Here is a 16,644-nt window from a genome sequence, read left to right as displayed (position 1 = left end):
AAGAAGAAAAAACATTATCCCAAACCCTAATGCAAACACTAACGATATTTGAGCATGTTTCTGTCAAGTCTCTGTTTCTCCCTGTGAATCAATAACTTTAAACAGATCTACCCAAGCCAGTGCCTGTTAAAAGACAATGTGGAAAAAACACTTCATGCTCAGGACAATCTTTTGTCTGCAAGAGCCTTGCAGGAGTAAATCTATAGCAGCCTTCTAAGCCTTCTAAGGAACAGCATGCATTTGCACTGTGCACTCCTAAACCTGCACTGGATTAACCAAAAGACAGTGCTAACCAATTCTGTTAAACTCATCATCACTTCAGAATAATAATTTGTGGCTTCTTTGGTGGCTCCTAATCTAACCTAATTGAGTGTTCAGAGAAAAACATTTCAAAGCAGCTTTGTCTGTGAAGAAAAGAGGCTTCTAACACAAACCACCCCACTTGGAACTGGGGGTTGACGGCCTTGAGCATGTGTTTCTCCTGTCACCAGCCAATCTGTCATAGGTCTAAGTAAACTCAGAGCCACAAATGCTAAAAAGCAATTGGCATTCCAAGTTTTAAATGTGAACCTGAAGCATTTGTATATAAATATTGTCTCTGCAATTGCCAAAGTGGATTGACAAGCAACGGACACCTCTATCCCTAAATATTATTCTATTTATCACAATAAAACACCCAGGATTCTTGTGAATGACTAACTGTCCGTGAATGGCCCCCAGGTAGTGATCAAAACCTACAGGGAAGCTAGAAGGCCCTCTCCCAGGAGCCAAGCATCTCAAAGGCCAACTTGGATTGGAGCTGGGCCCTGCACCGAAGCCTCCTGTTTATTCAGTGGTTCCTGATGCCTCCAAGACCAGTCTCACTATAGTCAGACATCACTCAGGATCCACAAGAGCTGCATTTACATACAACAGCCACCGGAGTTTACAGAAAATATCCATCGTTAGGAGAGCTCTTGACTCTTGAAAATTAATTTAAGTGCTAGTGAAGGAGCAGGCAAGACGTAGTCACAGCAAGATGGTCCTGATAGCCGCCTCTTAGGGGACGAAACACCCCTCAAGCGCATCTCATGGTAGCAGGGTCTTCAGAGCCATTCATTTTGTAATTAATGAGAAAATAGATATATATTGCAAAGGGGCAAATGAAGCTTAGCTATGCCACTCCTTCTAGACCTAAGTCGGCCAAAGGAAATGATCTCTTTAGTCAGGATATAGCAGTGGAAATGACCTAACAACCCAATCTCCAGCTAAAAGCACCTCTTTATAGGACTCTCTTCTTGCCTAAAAGCCATACTGCACAGAACCCAGCAGGAGTGTTAAGGGTCCAGGCCAGGGCCATTACTCCAAAGGTTCTTCCTCCACTGCCTGAAGAGGCTTTAGCTTGTTTTGAGTCAGGTTGTTTAAGGCCCTAGAATAATCAGTTTCTAGTTAAGTGGATTGACCTTAGCTTGCCTTAAAATTACCTCCCCTAAAGAGATCAGAGCCAGGACATTAGCAAAATGTACAGCAGTCCTACAAAAGAGCAATAAAACTGTAACCAGGTTATTCTAGTCTCTAAAAGAGGCCCATCTAATAAAATCTTCAATGACTTAAACAACACTCCCTAGATAGAAACAGCTACTAAGTCCCCTGGAGGTTTTAAAAGTTATTTCTGTTTATTTGCAAAGCTGAATCAGGAATTCCATTGATTTTGAATTTAAGCCATCTCTCCATGGCCTTGGGCACTGTCTTTTATCAAAACTTTGACAATTTTAACTTCTCTGAAAAGACTGAGGCTATTTTTTAGTGTCTCTCTCAATTCCACTTTTTCAGTGTCTCTCCCTCTCTCTAAATTCTACTGGGGCGCGCGCGTGTGTGTGTGTGTGTGTGTGTGTGTGTGTGTGTGTGTGTGTGTGTGTGTGTGTGTGTGTGTGTGGGTTAGTTTTGCTCCTAAGAATTACTCTTTTTTAAAAGTTCAGATGGAGTGATTCTAAGGTTCTTCTTGTCAACCTCAGTGAACTGTTCACACTTAGATTCTGTTACTTCATTTATATTTTTCTAATATGTGGTGTTTTCAGCTTGTGACTAGATCACCCCCATCTGGTGACTGCATTCAGCAATTTCTGATATGCTGTCTTGGACCATGTACATACTATGTATACCACAGTAAACTGAGCCGCACTGTGCTGCGAGCTCTGGCAAAGCCCAATAACCTATCAGGGAAAATGGGCCAGCAACAGGAAGCAAGAATGGAGTATGTGGTGTGGCAAATGAAGGATGACGATTCCTAGGAGGCTCCTCTCTGGACATGCAGCAGTCTGGTTCCTTCTAGTTAGCTAGAAGAACTGCCCCAAAGAACAAACAGAAAAGGAACTATCTGTGCCCTTAGGCAAAATCACCTAATGTCCCTGGGAATCTGTTCTATTTCCTCTCAAGACAATGAGAATGTTAGACTAAATTATGTCCATCATTCCTTCTAGCTCTGACGTCCTAAGTCTATAAATGACTGGCCCCTTCCTTCAATCAAGAAATAACCTCACTACATCCGGCTGTGGGAGAGAATAAAAACCCAAGACTTCCCAAAGGCTGAGTTGAGAGCAAAGAGGTTGCTTCTCTCGTGGCCCAGACTCGCTCTCCGCAGGTCCCCCAGCTCACACTGTGCGGCCCACAGACCTCCATCTGCTTGACCAGTCTGCTGCGGTCATCTTTGAGGTGACTCTTGGCTTCCAGCTCATACTCCAGGTCCTTCAGCGTCTGCTCCAGAAGCTGCCTTTTTGTGAGGGCTTCATCCTGAGCTCTCTGGTAGTCCCGTAACTCTTCCTCCATCAGACGCATCTAGGAGGAGAGACAGCTGGGATGGTTTTCTGGGGTGCATCAAGAGCATAGAGACCTCCACAGACAGTGCACAGTGGGCTGACCCCACCAAAAGGAAGATCAGCTGGACCCCCACAATATGGGAGATCAGAAGACCTTGAGCAAGTCCTACCTCCCTCTGGGCCTCACTTTCCTTTTCGTAAAAAGAGGGGGTTTTCCAGCTACAGGCAGCAACCTATTAGGTTACAAATTCTATTTGGTAGATGTTGACCAGCATTTTTTAATTAAATAGAACAGAAAAAATAGCAGAGTATTAGCAAATATTGATTTGCAAATCTTTTGTGCTAGACATTTATATATTTGTGCAGATGCGTGTATTCCTGGGTTGCAAGATGTAGTTTTTTTTTGAGACGGAGTCTTGCTTTGTTGCCCAGGATGGAGTGCACTGGTGCGATCTTGGCTAACTGCAGCCTCCATCTCCTGGGTTCAAACAATTATCCTGCCTCAGCCTCCCAAGTAGCTGGGATTAAAGGTGCATGCCACCACACTGAGCTAATTTTTGTATTTTTAGTAGAGGTGGAGCTTCACCATGGTGGCCAGGCTGGTCTCGAACTCCTGACCTCAGGTGATGCCCGCCTCGGTCTCCCAAAGTACTGAGATTGCAGGCATGAGCCACCGTGCCCAGCTGAATGCAAAATGTAGTTTTTACTAGGTCATGTTAAAAACTCTCGAGAGCTCCTTAACTAAATAATGTTTCCCAGGGGGTAATTTATTGTCTACCTGTATCACTGTCACCCCAAAAGAGGTTTCAACTCAGTAAAAAAGAACACACAACTGAATTAATGATTGCAAAGCAACCTACTGGCACAAAACCTAACAACATATACAGGCACATTAGGGAAAGCCACTGCTTTGTAGAAGAAAATGATTAGCTCTTAATTTATAATGTTGGTTTTTTTTTTTCCATCCACAAGGTGGCACTCAACTAACAGCTTTGAAGAAAGTGCAACAGACAAAACAGCTTGATTCACAAGGGCCAGTCTGCGTCTTGAACTTCTCTGGAAGCTCCCTGGGGAGACCAGCCAGCTCAGCGCACAGTAGGTCTTCCTTAAACATCTGTGTGGGCTGATCTGGTGAAGCCCCAGGCTGTCTGCTTTGTTCTAAGTGCCCTACCCGCTTGGAGTTGGTACCAATATTGAGTAGAGCTATAGTCTCAGGAATAGAATATACCAGGGGGTCTGTTTCCTTCAGAGTATACGAAAGCGAACGGCAAACTCCGCTACAGAATGCCACCCTTCTGCGGTGTCTGTCACAGGAGAGTTGGAAAGCCCCAGTAGTTGAGGACAACTTTGGAGAACACGTGGAAAAACCTGAGGAAATGTGTTCTTCTCTGGGAGGCGGACAGGAGCACTGGGCATTTCTATGAGAACAGCCTAGCCTTGAAGATGACATCTCCAGATGAAGACCCGCGTCTGGTTTTGGTGGTTACCATGACAGAAAGTACATGAAAGCACAGAATGAAAATCACCTCATGGAAAAACAGTGACGGGACATTCTCTGGATACAGAGGATGTGCTATATTCCAGAGCGTTAAAAAAAAACAAAAAACAAAAACAAAAATGCTCTATGACTCAGTTTCCTCATTCACGAAATTGGGATAATTATAAAACCACCCTTCTAAAGCTATTATAAGAATCAAATGAGATGATACCCAAAAAGAACATGAGTGTCAGGGTCAGAAAGAATGACAGGCTAATGTGCAGCCTGCGTTTCCTTCCTGTCCCCCTTCCCAGTGCCCAGCGTGCCCTCCTCCACTGCTCAGCACAGCCCCATCTTCCACACCCAGCAGGTCCCTCCTAACACCCGGCAAGGGCCCCATGATACTCAGAGTCCTTGACAAGGGCCAGCAGAAGAGAATAACTAGCATGGTGTCTGTGAACAGTGTACCCTGAATTATAAGTAAGCAAACAACTTTTGAACTTCCTAGTGCTACCTTTAAGTAGTTAAAATCACCCTTTGCTAAAAATGATTTAGAAAATAAACTGAACAATGGTAATCGCTAAGTCTCGATTCTCTAAAGATCATGCTTATCAGAGGTAGAATGGGTGAAAAATGCCTATTTCTCTCAAAGCAAAGGCAGCCACTATTACAGCACTTAGAACAGACCCCTGTAGCTTTTGGGTTTTTTTTTTAACCAAGATCTTCAACCAGCTCAATCAAAACACAAGCAGAGGGGCAATGAACAGAGTTGAGCTTGAGTTTTTTAAGGATCCAGAGTGACCTTGGCTTGTTAATTCACTTTTGTTTTAAACAACTCCATCACTCTACCATCTTAGTCGAGGGTGGTATCTCACTGCAGTTTCCCTGCAGAATGATGAGGTGTCCATGTCTGTTGCTCACATGGAAACAGTGTCTCACAGGGCTGCATCAGTGAGAAAAATCCAGGAAGGGCCATCTTTATTTTCCTTGCAAGGAATCCTGTTTTTTGGAAGGACTGCTTTTTTATAAACAATACTGGTCTCCATCTGGCCTTAACTAGTCTCTCTGGACCTCAGTTTCCTTATCTAACTAGAGGATCTCTATGTTTCCTTCCAACCCAAGGATTCTATCATAAAAATCATTATATAAAACGCAACGGGAAGTACTTTTCAGGGGTCATTGTGACACTGTGATCTTTTGAAGTCAAATCAGACCAGGTGCTTGTTGGTGTTCTGGCAGATACCTGAATCCTTCTGCCTCTGTACTGTAGTAATGAACGTGATTTTTTTTTTTTTTTAATACCAAAGAGAACTGTGATGTCAGTGTGCTAATTTCACTTCTTACTTGGAGTCCTGTATCATATAACCCGGAGCCAAAGGGGATCCATTATCAGGGGCCTTTCAAGAGTGTTCTAGAAGCCTGCAATAAATATCTATTGTTCTTTTACACAGTTTCAGCACTGACTCATGGGTGACTTTTCTTTGATCATCAAAGAAATTCAAGTTTGTTTTTTAAAGAAAAAAATGTTTTCCTGTGGAATCTTGGTGCTCTTGGCACCGTTCATGAAAAACAATAAGCCCCTAAAATTAAAGAAAAGGAAATTAATATTTATGAAGTGTCCGGGATGTACAGACTCACTGCTACACAGTCTCACATATTATCTCATTTAATTAAGTCACTAATATTTGGTATATTTTTAAAGAAGTAGAAACATATGCTCAGAAAACTGGGGTTAAGTTACTCAAGGTGACCCAGCTGGCAAGAGGTATAGCTAGAAATCAGCATAGGCTGTGCTTACATTTTGACATCTCCAGCTTTCCATTAAAAAAGTCAAAAACATCCCTTTTCTTTTTCTCAGTTCTTGAGAGGCCAAGCCTGAAGGGAGCTAGCATTTGGGTTTCTTTGCTCAATTATTCTTAAATATAAAACCAATGTTTTAATCATTTCAATACTCATAAATTCCTGAGGATTTCTTTTATTCGCCATTATTGTTGTTGTGAAACTCTCATCCACCACCCTCATGCCAATAGAAGTCTGTATTTTCATAAATGAATGGCCAAAAAACAGTCAGTTACTGTAATCCCCATTCTAGGATTAAATTAAAACATGAAAGCATATAAATAAATCATCTGGACACAGCTGGGCACATCATGGCTGCTCCGTAAATGGCAGCTAAACATTTTAGGCAAAAAACTGTAGATTCATCAAGAAAATGGTCAGGTTAAAGCTGTGTCCATTTGTCCTCACAGTCCACCGGTGGGTCCTTTGTGCTCCAGAATGCCATTTGCCCACAGAACCATCCAGAAGGTGAAGAATGAAGAGTCAAGCACAAAAGCTGTCTCACGAATCTACCCCCAAGTCCCTCAAAGAAGACTTTCAGGGCAAAGGATACTTTGAATAAGGGATAAAGGAAGAACTTATGTGGCCAGGCATTACCTCATCCTGCATTTTCATGGCTGTCAGTCGGGACTTTTCTGCCTCCAGGGTTTTCTCCTTCAACTGTCTTTGCATTTCTGCGAGCTCCCTGCGGTTTTTTTCCTTGTACTCATCCAGCTGGTTCTGGAGCTCCAGGGTTGATGTACGGGAGGCCTCAACAATGTCTGCCATCTGGAAGAAGTGACATGGGTGTGAGCCCACCCTGGGATGCTCTGAGACCAGGGTCTGGGTCCCATTTCAACACACAGCACATCTCCTCTTCTCCCTTTCTTCTACGGCCCCCTCAAAAATGGTCCAGCACCTGATCCTGAGTTGGCCAGGTGTGGGCACCTGTGACTTGGAAGTAGCATGGAGGAGTGAGCAGGCATGTCCTTTGGAGCCAGGCACACAGCCTCAGGGTCCTAGGGCTGCTGTGCCACTTACCAGTACGTGACTGCGGCATGTCGTCAACCTCTCTGGGCCCTGGCCGTGTCCACATTGGAAACACTGAAATCATATCTACCTTACAGGGTTGTTGTCAGAATTAGTATCCGCAGATACAGATAAAATTTTATCAGCAGATACAGATAAAATTCTAGTTAGAAACCAAATAGTTAGTAAAGTGCCTGGTACATAATACGCGTCAAAAAACAGCAGACACTCGTGTCAACTCCCAGAATACAGAAAGCCTGCCAGCTTTGTGCCTTTACCCTTCTGGGTATGGTGGGGCAGAGATGAGGAGAAACAGCAGCAGCTACTCAGCTCTGAAGCTGCCTTTCACACTCCTGGACAAGTAATAGAGATGCAAATGTAGAGACTCTGCACAGAGATGTCGATTCTGATTCAGTCAACATTGGTTCCATCTGCACTGACACACAGCCTTCTTCTACTAAGTGTTAAGAGGTGATTCTGGTGCCCAGAGTCCAGAGAGTACTGGCATTAATGTTTTCTAGACCAGTTTCTATCTTTTCAACAAATCCAAAGAGCTGCTTCTTGGGATCTGCAAATCCCTGACACTTTTGTGCTTAGACCTACTGCAGGTTTCCCAGGCTTTCACCAGACCCTCAGAGGGGACTGGGTCCAACAAAGGCATCTGGCCCTACATCCTCTTTCCTCCTCCAGCCCCTCACCTCCTTCTGCAGTTTCTCAATGGTCTTGCCCAGGTGCCACCGCTCATTCTCCATCTCGTTCTTCAACCTTCTTAGCTGCTCCTTCTGCTCACTCTCCTCTTTGAGCTTCTCAGACAACTGCTTCTGCTCCTGGGTGGTCCGACTCAGATTTCCCTGCAAATGGCAGGGAAAGGACAGCGCTGTCACCTACTAACCAGGTAGCCACAGGAACGGGTGGCACAGGGAACTTCACAGTCACACTGCAAAGCAATCAGATCTGTTAAATCCGTGATGAGGAAAATCACAATAAAGCCGTCAGAGAGATAGAAGGACATTGTTGGTTCTGAAATTCAAGGACCAAAAAGGAAAGTTGACTTACCCAAAAACATCCACAGGAATAAAGGGGCAGACAAACAACATGCTACAGAAATACACGGCCAAGGCTGCTGGTGGTGGGAATTCGGGATAGTGTCTGAAAACCTGAATGTTCATGCTTGAAAATCGAGGTCAAGTTGTACATTATGACAACCTAAACCTACTTGGCAATTTATATCCTGTGACACATAGCATCACACCTAATGCTCCAGTATTTACTGTGCTATGCAGATGGTTCTTACAGTTAGAATAACTAAAAATGAATCGCTAAGAGAACACTAACCCACAGAACAAAGGTCCACTTGGGTAAAGGCAGTTGTCATCAACAGAATCCATGAATTGGACTCAGACACAGGCAAAAAGGAATTTGGAAACACACAGGTTGGTGAACTTGATGAACAGAAGGTGTTAAATGGAAGAGACACTAGTCAGATAAAATACTAGTCAGGTAGGTGGTTACTGATTGAATCAGCACCAAATACTAGTGCCTACCATAAAATACAACCATCTTGAGTGCAATACTCCCCTTAGTTCCCCTGAGGCTCTCATCTCACGAAGTCACACAGACTTATGTTCTTTATGTAAACAACATGCCATTCCAAAATAAAATCCTAAAATATTATGGGAAGGTTATGGTGGCTTCTTTAAATGGCTAAGCATTAGGGCCATAGGTACAAGGATAATAAGAAGAGGCACAGCTCGGAACAGAGCAACCTGACTCAAACACGGACTGGATCATCTCGAAAACGTTGTCAGGCACTGAGGGCTGACTGGGCCACTACAGAAACAGCTCAGGGCCTACCCGGTCTTGTGTCCCTGCAGTGACTGCACAAGAACAATGGTTTATATTTGTACAGTGCTTAACCGTTTACATGCTGCTGCCACAGGCAGTAACTCAGGATCTTGAAAACATTCCAAATCACTTCGGACTCTCCTGGTTTGCAGAGCACAGGAACAGATCTGCTCTGCCAACCATGTGATGTGGGGCTAAAACACCACCCATAGCGGCCTTCCAGTCCCTGGGCTCTGCTGGGCTGGCTGACTTTGAGAAGCAGCCAACCTGGCCCACCTGCTGAAGTTAACTGCTGCAGAGAACCAAGGTTAACAAAAGCTGTTGGGGAAAAGATGGTGGCAAAAAGAAAGGTAATCAGAAGTTCAGTTTGGGGGAATTAGCAGGAGTGTGCTCCAGCACAGCTGCTGCTGGGCACCCACCAGAAGCAGGGTCAAACCTGGGGTTTCTGTTGATCGATGATTTAGCAGTATTGGGGCAAAGGGTGAGGAGGAGTTATAGAACCAGTGAGGTATGGTATGGGACAAAACCCCCAAAACATGTGTCCCAAAAAATGTCAATCCGTGAAACAACAAATACAGAGGGCCCCCAATGGCTTCCTGTAGAAACTTCAGGATCCAACTCAACCCCCTCCCCGTAGGAATCCCCCAGCCTTTCTCCTCCTCTTAGACCCCAATCCCAAGGGCTCCAGTCAGCAGACAAGCCAACCCAGCTCTACTCAGCCTCCATGTGCTTCGTGCATGCCTTTCTGCTCCTCTTAGCTCAAGCAGGGCTGCCTGGCTTTTTCTCCTGAACCACAAGAGACACCACAGACTCACCACTCCAGGCCTAGGGCCTGCCAACACCCGCCACCCCAACACACACACATTGCCTAGAAGAATAGATTTGCTACATTATTTTTAAATTATTTCTTATATGCTTGCCACTTTTGCAAGGCAGTAAGCTCTGTAAAGGCAAGGGGGAGATTTTCTGTCTATCTGGGTATATTCACTATTAGGCATATGATAAACACTTAGCTATTAAAAATGAATGCCTATCCCCAAAAATGATCCCAAGGCTTCTTATGTTAGAATCACCAAGCAAGGATGGGGTGTCTGTACTTAAAATGTAGATTCTAGCTTTTTCTGATGGAATCACAATTTTTCTTAGCATGGGGCCCATAATCATTTGCATTTGAAAGCTCCCCAGATAATTCTAATATGTACTAAGGTTTAGAAACACTGTTTAGAACAACAGTCTTCCTCCTCCGTAATTCAAGAAATACGTTCCAATAAGTCACTGCTGAGAAAACGTCCCAAATTCACATGAAAAGAAGCAAATGTGGTAACTTTGCATTTTTCTGACCCTTCATATGGACAGTATCAGGAGTGAAATGCTCTGTAGCTACAGAGACTCTCAAGGCCAGCAACACAAGCTCATCGATGAATAATTAGATGAAAATTTAGGGAAAATATATCAGGTTGGAGAATCCAAGACACAACACGGGTAGATGTAGGGTGAGTGTCCTTGAGCTCAGGGACCATTATCTGTCAACGGACACAGATTTTACCCTATGACTCAGGTCCCAATTAGCTCATATTAATGACAACCAAGTTGCAGGTGAGCCTATGGGTGTCAAGAATGGGCAGTTTAACCAGAAGGAAGTTGGTCTTCTTGTAGTTCCTGCCACTCAGTGTCTGTGGGCTGCAACAGTGCAAGCCTTGGGCCCTTTTTCCTTGGTTGTCTCAATACTCAAAAGTCCAATGGGGTGAGAGGGAAAGCCCTAGGAATAACGTATGCACTGTTATCCCTTCCTGAAGGAAAGAACTGTGGTTTCTCCAGCAAAGGCTTCTTTACTTCCCCATCTGCAAAAGGCACTTTTAAATAGAATCATAGATGCCTTGCCTTAAGTGCAGTTCCAGTAGCCCTAGATAGCAACACGGTCCTGAAGCAAGTGGTAGGGCATTGAGCAAACCAAGAACAGCATCTTTATGACCCTCTACTACTTTTTAACTGAGTCATGGTAAATCAGACATAAATTTACCAGCGTCTCCAGCTACTATGTAAAGAAATCTATTTATCATACGTGAAGATGCAATAGACTAATAGCACAAAGACTGAGAAAAATACCAGTTACTTTTTTCTTTCCTCAAGGGCTAAGGTCCCTTTGGGTTGCCAGCTTCGAGGACGAGAGGTACACAGAAACAGTAACCAAACAAAAGGAGCTGACTATCTGGTTTCCAATTTTAAAGAAAACAAAGTATTTTAGAGCGAGGTGCTTTTTCCATGGCATTACTTTTTTTTATTATTATTATTATACTTTAAGTTTTAGGGTACATGTGCACAATGTGCAGGTTAGTTACATATGTATACATGTGTTCCATGGCATTACTTTTTTTTAAATTAATTAATTTATTTATTATTATTATACTTTAGGTTTTAGGGTACATGTGCACAATGTGCAGGTTAGTTACATATGTATACATGTCCCATGCTGGTGTGCTGCACCCATTAACTCGCCATCTAGCATTAGGTATACCTCCCAATGCTATCCCTCCCCCCTCCCCCCACCCCACAACAGTCCCCAGAGTGTGATGTTCCCCTTCCTGTGTCCATGTGTCCTCATTGTTCGATTCCCACCTATGAGTGAGAATATGCGGTGTTTGGTTTTTTGTTCTTGCGATACTTTACTGAGAATGATGATTTCCAATTTCATCCATGTCCCTACAAAGGACATGAACTCATCATTTTTTATGGCTGCATAGTATTCCATGGTGTATATGTGCCACATTTTCTTAATCCAGTCTATCATTGTTGGACATTTGGGTTGGTTCCAAGTCTTTGCTATTGTGAATAATGCCGCAATAAACATACGTGTGCATGTGTCTTTATAGCAGCATGATTTATAGTCCTTTGGCTATATACCCAGTAATGGGATGGCTGGGTCAAATGGTATTTCTAGTTCTAGATCCCTGAGGAATCGCCACACTGACTTCCACAATGGTTGAACTAGTTTACAGTCCCACCAACAGTGTAAAAGTGTTCCTATTTCTCCACATCCTCTCCAGCACCTGTTGTTTCCTGACTTTTTAATGATTGCCATTCTAGGCATTACTTTTAAGACCAGATAATTCAGGTAAAGATAGTGAAACTGTCAGGCCCATTTTTAATTCTTGCCAGCTGCACTGCCAGTGGCTAACACAGCCACACACTGCATGAAGCACTCTCACCATCCCCACACTACTGGGAAAACAGGCCTCAACAAAAGTAACATGTCAGGGATAATTTCCAAGGCAAGGCTAGAGATCTGAAGGTGGGGGTGGGTAGGGATTACATTAAGATCTTGAGGCCCCAAGGCCATCATCTGTTCTGTGCACTGAATTCACTATGAGCACAGATTCCCAGCAGGGGAACCACTTCCATATGTGTGAAAAGTTCCTGTTTGACCAAAGGAAAAGTTCTGAGAGACCCATAGCTGCACATAGGACTTGGTGTGGACATATCATGAAGGTAGAGATGTTTATCCCTATAGAGTACAAATATGTTTCCTTTCTTTCTGCCCCCCAACCAGCTCACGAATTTAAACCCCACACTCTGGCAGCTGGGTTGGGTAACAGTAACCAACCTAAGCTTTAAACAGCAGCACAGCAAAAGTGCCATCCACACAAAATCAACCCCACAAGATTTTGTAATGAAGATCTAGATTTAAAGAAATAAAAAAATCCAAAGTGAAGGCAGTCAGACATTGAACTCAGGAAAAATTGGGACTTTACTGTACGCAAACACGAGTTTTGTCCCAAGAGGAGGAGAAGGCACCGGCTTCTGATTTTGGGGGAGAGTCCCCAAGCTAGGCTGACCTGTGGGAATCCTTCCTCTCCTCTGTACTCTAGGAGATGAAGCTGAACACTCTCCAGGAAAGCTGCAACAAGGCATTTACAAATCTGAACCTGACTCGGCTCTTAACACTTTTAATGCCCCCACTTCACCTATCCCTGACTACAAGTGGGTCCTGAATGGAAAACTTTAACAACCTTCCTTTTAGAGAACTCTCAAAAACACTGGCTTCTACCTCCTCAGAAACTCACCTGAGATACTTAAGCAGCATCCCGAGAGCCAATAGGAGAAGGACACACCTGCATCACCCGGAGGTCACTGTGCAAAGTCAATCAGAACGGCAGTACAGGCCTTTCTTGAGAATGTGCTTCAAATGGGAAAATCTAATTTTCTAAGAACCTACTGATTTTGAATAGCGATAGCTATCCAGTTTCAAGGAAATGACTTCCCCCTGCCTCTCTGAATAGCCATCCTGAAGGAATGTACTCTATAGAGTGCATTTGCCCAGAGGAGAAGGGAAATTGGCTTCTGCCAGAAAGCAGACTCCACACCGCCTCGGGGGCCAGTCCTGTCGGCCTTCTCACACCACTCATATTTTATCTTTGGAAAGCTGTCAAGCTCTTTAACGTCTAAACCGAGGGCTCTCTGCCTTCGCACTACTGACATTTGGGGCCCGATCATTCTTTGCAGTGGGGGCTGTCCTGTGCTTCATAGGATGTTTAACAGCATCCCTATCCCTGTTTTCCACCCACGAGGTGCCAGTAGCATCTCCCCAGTTGTGACAACCAAAATTGTCTTCAGGCATTACCAAATCCCCCCCAGTTGAGAACCGCTGGTCTAGACGGATAGTTCAAATAACTGAGTGGTTATTATGGGTGAAAGGGAGCTACATGGAAAGACAGGGCCAAGGACAATCTCCACACGCCTCTCTGGTGTTGCGTCTCTGTGCATTCTTCTTGAGGGAGTAATGACAACAGCCCTTGGTGTTTACCTGAGCAGCCTCCAGTTCACTCTCCAGGGCCCTTCTGGCTGACACAGCTTCTTTTTCTTCCTTTCTGGCGTGCACAAGGGCCTCCTCTAATTGTCGTATTTCTCCCTACGATGAAACACTGGGTCAGCATGCACTTAGATGTGTGCTGTACCTATGAAACTGACTCAGTGAAATTAAATGAACACCGAAGACACCCACAGACATGGCAGTGGCTATGGTCACAATGTGCCTGTCACAGACCCAAGGTGGCACACAACAGCCGTGTTCTTGGATGTGTGTGCCTATCTGCAGTTCCAGTTCTCAGCCAGGTGTGAACATTCACACTATCTTGGGTGATTTTTTATTTTTATTTTTTTAGAGACAGGGTCTCACTATATTGCTCCAGCTGGTCATGAACTCCTGGGCTCAAGTGATCCTCCCTCCCACCTCTCAGCCTCCCAAGTAGCTGGAATTACAGCCATGAGCCACCATGACCAGCTGGGGTACTTTTTTTCTTTCTTTTTTTTTTTTTTTAAATACAAATACCTGGCCTTATTCCTAGAGATCTGAAAACAATAGGTATTGAATGGACCCCCACACACACAGTTTTATAAAAGGTATCCTGGTGGTCCTGATGGATGACTGCTATGGTTTGAATGTGTCCCCCAAAAAGCATGTGTTGGAAGTTTAATTGCCATTGTAATGGTATGAAAACGTGAGACCTTTACGGGGTGATGAGGCCATGAGGGCTCTGCCCTTATGAATGGGCTCAAACTGTCATCACAGGAGTAGGTTCCTGGTCAATGGACAAGCGTGGCCCCCTCTGGCCAGTCAGTTCCCCACTCCACCTCTGCCCTTCTGCCATGTGATGCCGTTCACACTGCGACACAGAAGGACGGCCCTCGCTAGAGGCTGGCACCTTAATATTAGACTTCTCAGCCTCCAGGTCTGTGAGAAATACATTTCTATTTTTCCTTAATTACCCCAATGTGGTATTCCATGATAGCGGCATAGGACAGACTAAGGCAGTGACCATGTGTGTCTCCTCCTTCATTGTCAGCTGCCCTTTCCTACTGCTGAGTATGTGCCATCTCTCACTCACAGCTTCCCACTGCTAGAGGTCTGGCCAACCAGATAATTGGCTTGTTAAAAACATCAACAATGAGTTAAAAAAGAATAAATAGTCTTGAGTGAGAATCGGTCTAATGGTGGTGTTAAGACAGCCTTTTCAGGTGAAGGCCTGTGTGAAGCCATGGAAGACTGGGTATGTCTGGTATCTGGGTGTGTGGGGATTCCTGTGCCTAGACCTGTGTTCCCGCCTGACCTCACCGTCCCTATTCCCTGGCCTCCCTGTCATGCCACTCCCAGGGGAACAAAGAAATGGCTTGCAGAGAGGATGTATTCACTATTGCCTTGACTTTCCTACTAAATTATGACAATAAATCCCTTCCCCACTTTTGAAATCACTTACACAGGAAAGAAGGAACAGCAGCTGCCAAAGCTGGGCCTGGGCCCAGCGAGCCTCACCTCGTACTTCTTCAGCATTTCCTTCGCCTTGGCTTCATCGCCTTTCAGGTCCTCGATCTGCCTTTGAAGCTGAGCAACTCTCCGCTCCAGCTCTTCGCTTCTTCCCTGCAGCTTCTCATTCTCCTCCTGCAGAAGCTTCACGCGCATTTCGGTCCCCGCCTGGTCTTGCTCTGAAGTGTTGCTCCTGCTGGCCAAGACCTCGACATTCTGTTAAAAACACAGAGAAAATGAACAAGGAGACCGATGTCAAGGAGCTGTCCCCAGGCTGGGAGAACGGCTGGCATTTATGAAAAACCCATTGTGCCCACTTAGCCAAGCCCTGTGCTGAGCCAGGGGTCGGCAAATGACAGCCTGCAGGCCAAACCCAGCCCCCCACCTGTTTTGAAAAGCACAGTGTTATTGGAACATAGCCATGCCCGTCCATTTGCAGATTGTCTGTGGCTGCTTTCAAGCTACAACAGCAGGGCCGAGTGGTTGCAACAGAAACCCCAAAGTCTATGGTGTCACAAAGCCTAAAATGTTGACTCTCCGGCTCTTTGTAGAAAAACTTTGGCAACCCTTGCCTGTGTTAAGATCCTTACATGGGATTTCAACCTTTTAACAATTCCAGAAGGTGGGTGCTATTCTTATCACCATCTTAAACATAAGGAAACTCATACTTGGATAGTTTAAGTAACTTGTCCAAGATCACTTAGGAGTAACTGCATTCAGGCAGGCTGAATCCACAACCTGTCCTAACCCTCACTTTCTGACATGTCCACTTCCCTGCCCCATTTGCATGGGCAGGGTCTCTTTTTTTTTTTTTTTTTTTCAGACAGAGTCTCGCTCTGTCGCCCAGGCTGGAGTGCAGTGGCGCGATGTCGGCTCACTGCAAGCTCCGCCTTCTGGGTTCACGCCATTCTCCTGCCTCAGCCTCCAGAGTAGCTGGGACTACAGGCACCTGCCACCACGCCTGGCTAATTTTTTTGTATTTTTAGTAGACACGGGGTTTCACCGTGTTAGCCAGGATGGTCTCTATCTCCTGACCTCGTCATCTGCCTGCCTCAGCCTCCCAAAGTGCTGAGATTACAGGCGTGAGCCACCACACCCGGCCCAGAGTCTTTAATAGAAGCTCTTGAGGAAGGGCAACTTCGGAGTACAGATTTTTTTCATGTCCAATATAAAACAGAAATTTAAATTAGCTAAAATTAGGATACAGTTCATAGTGTAAGCTCTAGGTGTGCTGCACACAATCCACAACAGAAAGGAATGACAATCTCAGGGTGGTTATTGTTGATTCCAGAGGTCACAGGGGCTTTGTATTCTTTGGTTTAGCAATTTGAAGTGATGGGAAATGGTCCTGCGCTGCATTCCACCTCTCCAGGCAGATCTCT

The 16,644-nt window shown here is 44.8% G+C and overlaps 1 protein-coding gene across 10 annotated transcripts in view; it reads right to left on the bottom strand.

Annotated features, from left to right (window-relative positions):
* Positions 1-16,644, bottom strand: part of CGNL1 (cingulin like 1) — a 178,023-nt gene that overhangs the window by 19,277 nt on the left and 142,102 nt on the right. For all 10 annotated transcript variants that reach the window (XM_063652656.1, XM_054451099.2, XM_063652661.1 and 7 more), the window contains 5 exons: positions 15,272-15,478; positions 13,766-13,870; positions 7,818-7,970; positions 6,709-6,879; positions 2,653-2,814 (listed from right to left, as the gene is read on the bottom strand). In XM_063652656.1, coding sequence (XP_063508726.1) covers positions 2,653-2,814; positions 6,709-6,879; positions 7,818-7,970; positions 13,766-13,870; positions 15,272-15,478 — 798 coding nt within the window. The remainder of the gene's footprint in view (positions 1-2,652; positions 2,815-6,708; positions 6,880-7,817; positions 7,971-13,765; positions 13,871-15,271; positions 15,479-16,644) is intronic.

This window comes from Pongo pygmaeus, chromosome 16 (genome assembly GCF_028885625.2).
Source record: "Pongo pygmaeus isolate AG05252 chromosome 16, NHGRI_mPonPyg2-v2.0_pri, whole genome shotgun sequence".
In the NCBI taxonomy this organism is placed as follows: Eukaryota; Metazoa; Chordata; class Mammalia; order Primates; family Hominidae; genus Pongo; species Pongo pygmaeus.
Note: the sequence above shows the minus strand (reverse complement) of the source record. Positions and strands in the feature narration are given on the sequence as shown.